This window comes from Microchirus variegatus (assembly GCF_963457635.1).
Source record: "Microchirus variegatus genome assembly, chromosome: 9".
In the NCBI taxonomy this organism is placed as follows: domain Eukaryota; kingdom Metazoa; phylum Chordata; class Actinopteri; order Pleuronectiformes; family Soleidae; genus Microchirus; species Microchirus variegatus.
Window position 1 is genome coordinate 27,183,565 of NC_139810.1, and position 10,098 is coordinate 27,193,662.

The 10,098-nt window shown below is 39.8% G+C and overlaps 1 protein-coding gene across 1 annotated transcript; it reads right to left on the bottom strand.

Annotated features, from left to right (window-relative positions):
• Positions 1–2,395: 2,395 nt before the first annotated feature.
• Positions 2,396–5,299, bottom strand: LOC310932247 (specifically androgen-regulated gene protein; the record flags this gene model as incomplete). The annotated part of the gene is made up of 3 exons (XM_083895540.1): positions 2,396–3,621; positions 4,216–4,378; positions 5,195–5,299. The coding sequence occupies 3 exons, from the start codon at positions 5,297–5,299 to the stop codon at positions 2,396–2,398; spliced, it is 1,494 nt and encodes a 497-aa protein (XP_083751666.1).
• Positions 5,300–10,098: the final 4,799 nt, after the last annotated feature.

A 10,098-nucleotide genomic window follows, 5' to 3' on the forward strand; every position in this document is an offset into this window, starting at 1 on the left:
TACACACACACATATATATATACACATATATACACATATATATATACATATATACACACATATATATATACACGTATATATATATACGTATATATATAAAGGAAAAACTAATATCAGTTGTGAAATGGATACTTAAGTACATTATATTTACACAAACAACAGCACAGCCATTTCATGCTTACAGGCCAAATATGGATGTGCCAACTCAGTGTCCACAGCCGCACATTCACTACACATTTTTTAGCAAATATATACATATATATGTATAAGTATGAGTAATAAACAGAATCACACTAACAGAGACTATTCCTCTCTCATTAATCAATTAATTAATTAACACAACCCGCCCATTTAACTTGTTTGTTCGTTTGCTCCACAGAGGAATATGTTGATGCTTTCTTTGAACATCGTCTGTCTTCAAACTGGAAATGCAGGCAGTGAGTGAAGGTATGCACGCAGGCACACACACACACACGCATGCAGGCACACACAGGGCATGTCATTAGCAGCAGCTGATGTGAAATTCCTCCGAGAGACAGAGTGAAAGTGACAGGAGCTGCGGCGGAGTCCTTGTCAGTCAGGTCTGCTGGCAGCGGCTCAACACGGAGAGCAGGTGGAAAAGAAAGATAGCTCACATACCGACACATCACAGAGAGCGGCTCAAAGACGTCTGTGTTGGTATGACAGCACACAGCTGCTTCTTCCATCACCACGTTTGTATTTAAATATTGACTTTTTTAAAACAAATTCCAACAACTATGCAACTGTGATAAAAAAACTTCTGGTATCTTTTGACACCCAACTACCATCATATCCATGCACTTTATTTTTCAGAATCTCCTAATTATTTTCCCATTTGTTATTGTTCCTCTTTCTAAAAATTAAAAAAAAAAAAAAAAAAAATATTATGTGACTGATAACAATCAGGAGCTTTAAAAACAAAAAAAGATTAGATTTCAATGGAAATGTGTATTAATGACTAAACAAATGCTGGGTGTGATCGAGAAAGCACAAAAAGGTGTGCAGGGCAGGGCTCAAGGAATCCCAACAGTGACGCATAAAATGGCATTTGGCACCGATGGAGTTACTTGGAGAGAACACACACACACACACACACACAATCTGTGAGTGGATTAAACTGCACAATAGTAATGCATGCACCTATGCTCTGCTGCAACACCATCGAAATGCTGGAAAGTTTCCATCCTCCAAGATTAGAAACATCACAAAAAAAAAAGAGTTAATTGAAAAACGTGTGCCGTGTGATTTAATCTCTATGGTTTATTGTGTTCAACAACCTGATGCAAATGTATCAGAGACGTATCTGACAAATTGAGCTTAGTCATCAGCAGTAGGCGACCTCAAAATCAAATGCAAGACAGACTGTCTTAGTCCTGGGTGATAAAATATTCTTCACACAGTCTGTCAGCTCATACAGTAATAAGTGTGCCAGCGAGTGCAGCGAGGCTGTTGCATAAAGGCTGAACCAGAAAGTGAGAAAACAGGTTGCACAGGTCTCACATCACATCAGATACAGGTCGCTGAAGCAAAGACAGAAACACACCAGTGGCTCAGTGTGTGATTTAACATGACACAAAGATGTTTGTGAGACACCACACACCACTGCCATTAAACGTGCGTCACTCTGCGATAAAGGCAACCCATACGTTTGTGATTCTTATCGCCCGATTAGAATGCGATTAGATGCCTTGGGTTTTTCAGTGAACTGTGGTCTAGCACTGCACATTTTTAGTTCTTCAAACCAGCAACCTTCGATTACGACCCAATGTTTCTCAGGATTTAAGTGCAAGCAACTGGACCTGCTCCACTTCACTTGAAAGTAAAGCTTCTGAAGATGAGAGAGAACCCTCACAGATGTGAACTACAACAAACAAAGAAACCTAATTATAAGCCACTGCTAACAAAAAAAACTTAACAATTAAAAGTGAAATATACTGAAAAAGTAGAAGTAAAAAGGGAGGCAGCCTCACTGAATAATTTGAAAAAGGGCTTTTTTTTGACAAACACATTTAAAAGGCCACATTTGGTATCCCAGCCTGTTACAAGTAACAGTATTTAATTTACAATAAAACACATACGCAACAGTGAGAGAGTGAGTGATATCCAACGAGTGCAACATGAGTGAGACCTGAAAACAATGAACATGAGGAAGATATTAGTATAAGTAGATGCAAATGTGGGTGTGCCAGTATTTGAGTCATGTCAGGCCGACTCTAACTTGATGCAGCAGAAGTGACAAAAAAAAAGAAGCATTAATGTGTGGTTAAGATGCTTCCTGAAAGGTCTGTAATGGCTTCATCGTGTGTATGACATTGTCTGAATGGAGCTGGTGGCAATGAGGTGAAGTGTAAGATGAGGTGGCAAAGCGTTAGCATTAGTCCCTGAGCAGCCCGAGCTTCCTCAGGGCCTTGCGGCGGTCCTCTTCATTTTCTGAACGAGGGCAGATCAGCACACTGATTCCCTCTGATCGAGGCAGCTTAGAGTCTCTGTGGGCAGGCAAGGACCTCCGTGGCTCCTGCTCTTTACTGGTGGCATGGCCCATCTGCACATTTTCTCCTTGAGCGCTTGAAAATTCTTTCCTGCTCCCCAGAGAGGCAGGGCGTGGCCGATTCTTTCGCAGCTGACCGGCCAGAGTGAAGTCTTGACTTGAAGTAGAGCTGCCGAGGTCCACGCCCGAGCGTTCCAGGGTGGCTGATTTGACACTTCTGATCTTGGGTGGGGTTAAATGTTTGGTCAAAGTAGGAGAGTTAAGATGAGGCATATTTGCCTGTGCATCACCATTGTCCTTTGAAACATGGTTGACAGCAGTTTCTCCATGCACTGGCAGAGATGCTGCAGGGTCACTGAAAGCAGCAGGTACTGGGAGAATATCTGGAGCTGAAGGATTAACTGATGGAGACATAGCAGGAACAGGCTGTAGCGGGACAAAGACCGGGGGTGGGCTGTTGACATAGGTGTTAGATGGTGTCAAGGGTGGTGTTTGTAGAGCTGCTGGGCTGAATGGAGAGGGAGGAGCTGCCCATGATCTCCTAGTTCTGGGAGATTGTGAGGGAGATAGAGAGAATTTGGGGCTCAGTGCAGGCCCTGAAACTGCCTCGTCACTTTTCAGCAGGCCAAGTTTTCGGAGAGCCTCCATGTGGACTCTCTGCGGGTCCATCGCCACCAGGTCATTACTAGCGGTTACCGCGCTGCCTTCAGATGAAGTCGACGGTGACCTGTAAGCTTTCTGAATGTTGGCAGGAAGCTTCTTGGGCTTAGGTGCCACAGCAGGTGGACTTCTGGGCTCAGCAGACTCCGGAGGAAGACTCCTCAGGTAATCAGAGGTGATGGCCAGTGGACTCGGACAGGGAGACACTTCAGGTGACGGCATGCTTGGACTTTCCTGGGTCAAAGTGGAGCTATCTGAAGTTCTCTTCCCAGAGGCTCTCAGACGAATCTGTTCCAAGTCAACAGTTGTTACGGCCTTGTTGTTCGATGTACCTGCAGATGGACGAAAGCCTTTGATTTCCTTTGGGTGTACAAGGGAATGTGGTTCATCCATGAAGTCTGAGGGAGGAGGGATCAGACTCGGATCCGTTCCAGGAGCCTCACTGGACTGATCTGGATGAAGATTGTCACCTGTGACAATTATCGGATGACCATTTGCATCCGTAGTCACACACAGCACCTTAGACGGAGAAGTTGAGGAGGGGATTGGTTTTGGGTGAGTGACAAGGTTCGCTGATGAGAGGAGATCTTGTGTGTTGGTCTCAGAAACAGGATGGGACTTTGGTTCAGAGGTTTCAGACGGAATATGATGCTCTGCTTTTCCAAACTCAGACAGAAAAGTGGAAGTGTCTAAAAAAAGAAAAAAAGACTCCAGTTAGTAAACAGGACTAGGACACAATCAACAAAGGCTACATTCATATTGGTACATTTAAAACAGCACTTTCAAACACTGGGCATGTGCGTGCCAATATAAACAGGAATCAGATTGTCTACTTGTATTTGGTTGCTCTGATGCAGGAAATACAACTAACAAGAAACAGCAACAGTGAAAAAAATAAAAGCAGAGTTGTTGTTTCGTTTAGTTAGTTATCCCGAACCCTTTTTCACTGGATCCATGGGAAGGTGGAAGTTGCATTTTAAAACTAAAACACAAGAGCTGTGGAAATTCCCAGAGAGTATGCAGAGCAGAATATCAAATTAACATACCGTTGACTTTTCCCTGATCCATTTTTCCTGCCTGTAACCCAAGATCTGGTTCATCGTTGGAGAAGCCGCTGTCCTCCTGTATCTCCAGAGCCTCAATTGTTTCCTCCAGATACATGATACATGCCCTCTCTTCTGCAGATAAGTGCTCCATACTGTCTTCACTCTGCGCACACATAACAGAAGGTGCATTTTACAAAGTCAGTCCAAACTATTGATATACAGTATGTAGGACGAAGTCTAAATAGCTGTGGCATTTTATTCCCAGTAGTATATTTTTCACAATATACGTAGTAAGGCCAAAAAGATCAAAATACACATACTGTATTTTGATCACATTTGCAAAGCCAAAGGCCATGGTGACCTTGACCTTTGACCACCAAGTTCTGATCAGGTCATTGTTGCCATATTTGAACACGGAGGCGTTTGTTAATTCCTAAAACATTCTGCCTAAGGACACTGGTTATCGCCGGATGGTGGAATAATACAGCAATAAAACAGCTCCAATTTGAGAGAATTTCTCAACACTTTAGCAATCTCTGTCCTTTATCTAACCCTAAACACAGCCATGATACAGAAGCAATGAGCAATAGGTCAAAGTTGTTTAGGGTTCAAACGGCTACAGAGGAATGAGTAATTACACAACAGATCCTGCTCCTCCTGACTATTGTTCATTCTTTATAGACATGCCTGAAGACTTGTTTCAGGTGATTTCAGGTAGTTCCTGTGAACAGCTTAAGATCTTCTGCCCTCTGGTCATTTTACAAAAAAAAAAAAAACTCTCACTGAAACCACTTGAAGGCCGCTCTAACAGATTAACTCCCTCTCATTGTGCAGTCTTATATTGGCAGTATTATGCTTATGCATAGTTGCAACAGAATACACAAATGAAACTAGATTAACCGTCTTGTAAAATAAACAAATGAGCTACAGAGTCAATGGACAAGGTGACTGAAATGAGATAACCTATAGCAGCACTTACATAGCCAGAGTTCATGCTGATTACACTTTCGCAGCTACCAGCACTGTCCATATTGCTCAAGGATTTAGTGGAAACGCCGCCTGGCCATGAGTCAGTCTTCGGCATCGCATTAGAAAGACAACGGGAGCAGGAACTAGTCTTCCTAGTCCTATTTGTACCTTGTTAGAGTCAGTCTGTGAAGAAAAAGAAACAACAGGATGATCAGATTTACACACTTTTAAAATAAGATGCTTATTTGACTTACACAAATCACACAAGACATGAAGCTGAAATGAAGCCAGTTTGAGGATAAAAACCACCCATCGTAAAAGGAGGTCATTAAGCAAAACCACCATAATTATTTAAACAATGATTTATTAGACGTTTCCATTACTTGGATTAATTAATGCCATCAACTACAGCTCATAGCTGAACGGTCCTCATAATGCAATTATTTTCATAATGCAATTATAACATAACAATAGGCTTTCAAGTTTTAACCAAGCGATAACCATGATAATAAATGAGCCATTACACAAAGTAGTGGGCGAGTTAATAAAAAGTACACATTTATTCTGAGATTACAATTGTATTCCACACATTACTCAATCACTATCCCTCTGTCATACAATACGTATGTCTGTGATATAGGACACTAAGACGATCAACTATTTAGTTTGACACACCAGTCATTATGATTCTTTTATCAAGGCTAAAAATGTTCATCTTTGTTTGTGAACATGCATGGCATGCTCTCTCCATCATGTTTAATCTTTTAATGACAGTGGATATACTGGATTATGTAGCTGTACTTATGTTTCCTACACATTAGCTTATGTCAGGTCTTAGAAAAATGTTGTCAGTCAAAAACCACAATGAGTGGATCATCTTCTGGTAGAGGGATTTTCAAAAGAAATGTCACCCAAGACCTGGTGATTGAGGAGAAACTATATGATCACTGATCAAGTTCGTGCATTATTACAGTTTGGTTAACTGGGTCACGCAAATTCAACTGTACTGTATTCATCATGTCGACACAGCGGCACTATCAGGTGGTGAGTGTGTTTGTGGAACCACCGGAGCAGAGTTATTGTTCTTTTATCTTGAAGGAAAAAACATTTGTAACGAAAAAGTCTTTCTTTACAGGTCCCGTGACACATTTTATCTGCTCTCGCCATCTGTTATCAGTAGGAATGTCATTCATGTGTGATTCAATAAATCTTATCTACAAAAAGACATGGGAGCATCTTCTCATCTCGTCTCCTCCTGCATGTTTCTCTAATGCTCTGCATGTATCCCGTAATTAAAGCCTGTTTTATTAGAGATGAAAATCACTCGACTTCGAGGCAGACAGATGCTCTTGCTGATTTATGGCGTTTTTATGATTGTGTGGAGTTATACGATTAAGAATGTGATCCTGAAAATTGCATTTTTTTATAATTTTGTATATTATGTATGGCTGCTGTCTGTCTGTAACCTTTGTTTGTTTGTTATTCTGCTGCTGTCTTGGTCAGGGCATTCCTGAAAAAGAGATATTATTAAACAGAATAAATGAAACACGGGGGAGAAAGCTTTGGCTGTTGGAAATGGCATCTCTATTCATCATCATTACTTTCACTGAGAAGGTAATAATTAAGAAATGAAGGCAAGTAATAATCAAGATAGTTTATGTACACTAGGTTTGTCTGCTTATGAACAGCATACATCAAAAAGTAAACAACAGATCTGAATGAAATCCTCTGGGGATGAAGCTTGTGGTTCAAGGAAGACAGACATATTTTTGATTGTAACTTTAATGGATAAAATCCAGATGTTTCTTCAGTGCTTCCTCTTCTGTTGAGATGTACATGTAAAGTTATATAATGACATGATACATTTCAAAAAGACTGGCGTTTGTCCTTTATATCACTTTGATTAGCACTGTTATGAGGTCATTTTATTTATGTAAACTGCTCATTCATTTTCCAACAGCAAACAAGAATTCTGGAGGAATACGGGCCTCTGTATTGCAACAGGAGGATCAAAGAAGAATCAAAATAATGTGTTTTTTATGAAAACAAGAAGTAGACATTTACCGTCTGACCCAAGACCGAGCACTGGTAAAAGTCACTGACATTGTGGCATGTGTTGACGTGATGACACAGCAAGGACACTTGTGGAAAACAAGTAGATCGCCAACACCCACACTTACATGTTTGCTAGAAACACAAGTTTGTTGACAAAGCAGCCAATGTGCACCAAGAGAAAGCTTTAATAGCTTCTGATTACGGTTACCTCCTATTGGCTGTTCTGATCGGCAGAGCAAGACAATGTCCAGACTGAAACAGCCAACACCTTTAAACTCTGAAAAAAGGCAGCACACCTACCTGTAGGGCAGTAGCGGGAAGGATCACTACACCCAGAGCTGAGTCAGAATTTAATAGGGACAGGAATGTCACTTTGCTTGCTTTCACGTCTTTTAGATACAAGAACAACTCTTTAAATCAGCCGAGTGCGACTGATGTGACTGGGTGTACAAACCTCGTGCAGAAAAAAAAACATTTCTTACACTCCACTTATTACAAGCCAGAGAATGATCATCTACACAGTCAAAAGAAGCTATTCAATGATTAACAGTCAACGAAGGTTCATGGTGAACACTGAGTTTGCGAAACTCTCAACCTGCTGCATAGAACAGAAATATTTCATTAATGTTTAGCTTGGCAGCCCTTCCCACTAAAGAGACCATTATTGACATCAATGTGCAAATATTTGAACCTTTCGACTGTTTCAATGCCTGCTCACTAATCCATTAAATATTGAGTGATTAAACATTTCTGAACAAAGTGGCATTACTGTACTACAATGCAAGCTTTACACTGATAGAGAAAAGGAGTGTTTTGCTGAGAACTTCGCCTATTGCTCCACTTCTCTCCACCTAATCTGGACCCAGAGGGACTGGTGATATTTTACACAAAAGGACACCATGATGTGCAAGTAGGACAAATAGTGTCATCAACTACAGGGAACATGTGTTGTGTACTTTAGGTTTTAATGTGTTTGTTTGTTTTGGGACAGTGCATTAACTTCCATTCACAGACAACCCAAGACATAACAGTCCCTTACCTGAACCATAACTTCTTAATGCGTAAAACTAACATTAACCTCGTTTTAACAGAGGTCTTTAGTCCCCACAAAGACTAACAGTAGTTCATACCAGAAAGTAGCATACGCGGTTTGTTTTCTACGTCGTTTAACACTTTAACTCGTAATTTGACAATCTAAAAAACAAGAGAATTGCTTTTCTTACTTACTTTGAGTAAAAGCTGCTGCTGTTCTTGCACAGAAACTAAGCTCAGTCCATGGCGTCACCGAAAGAAACCTGTCCTTCTTCTATTATCTGGCTGCTGCTACTGCTGCTCCAAACTCTCCAGAGTGAAACTACGACACACACGTCAGGTAGGAAGTGATTACAGCCAGGTGAGCCAATTAGCTTTCGGACAGGTTGTCGTGTGACCAATCAGCGAACACCTGACTGTGACGTTTCTAAGCAGGAGCCAATGGAATGACATCATTATAATTTTAACATACAGCAATTTTATAAAAATTAGAAAACATAACTATTTTAGAAATCTGACAAAATACTTATTTATTTAGTAAACTGAACTGAATATACCATTAAAACTAAGTAAATAACTATAATTTGACATCTTAATCAATAAATAATAATGTACTTTACTATTTCAAGAGGAAATGTTGACATCTGAATCAGATAATAACTTTGCATTAAAAAATATAATTTCAGTTAAAGAGCGTCTACATACATACAATGCTAGTCATTTCGGCCAGCTGCGGTATATTAACCTTACATTGTGTGGTGGTCCAATACATTTGTTAAGCACTGTATGTTATAGGTATTATGCAATACTTACATTTGTCAAACAAACGTATAAATACTTAGGCTAAATACCGAGTCTAAATGCTAGCTCTTGAGCTAGCGACAATGCTAGCATGCTAACTTTAGCCGTAACTTCTAGCGCAGAATAAAAACGTAATCAGCATTAACCGAAACATTAGCGTGGCACCATAAAATTGCTCATGTACGAATGTTCTACATTTCAAATAAACACCTTTCACAAAGAGCATCGTAATTGGATCAGATTTGTTTATTTTGTGATGCTGAGAAATGTCACAAAAAAAACGTAGGCCTCATATTTACCTTTCAGAAGATGTGACGCAGCCACGGCTTTCCATGATTCAAGTACAGTTGTATAACCGAGAGTAAAACTGATACATCTATTTTATTATGACATTTATTAAGTAAGACAATACGCATAGAACATTTTATATTCGTCTAAATGTTATAAAATACTGTTTTTCTGTGTGCTATATTATATACATATATATTTTTTTTAAATATCCATTAGCATTGCTCATAAGAAAATAAATAGGACTCAACCGTCTACTGTATTATTTATACAAAATTATTAATTTGAATTTATTAAGTCATAGCGTTAAAAAGAGCAAAACCTGAAAAATCTCGACATAGATATACTTCAGTAATTGTATTAGCGAGAGCAATGCATATATATAAAACAGCATAAAATGCAAGGCTGTGTTAAACAGTCATATTTTCCACTGTGGCTTCAACGAAAACAAATATATGTTTGTTCTAATTAATATACTGTTAGTGCAGCCTGTACCTTCTGCAGCTGCTCTTTGTTTAGACCACATTTGAGGCTGTGAGGATAGTTCACCTTCAGCTCATGTGCACGTTTACTGCATCTGAAGTCATCAAGGCATCGCCTGAGCTGCTGTGATCGACACCTGCAGTAAATGTGGCAGACAAATCTCGCAGACAAACGGAAAAAGTTGTGACATTCAACAAAACCAGAATACAAGCAAAGAGACATTTCTAATTGCTCCATTTATTAGTTGTACAATTA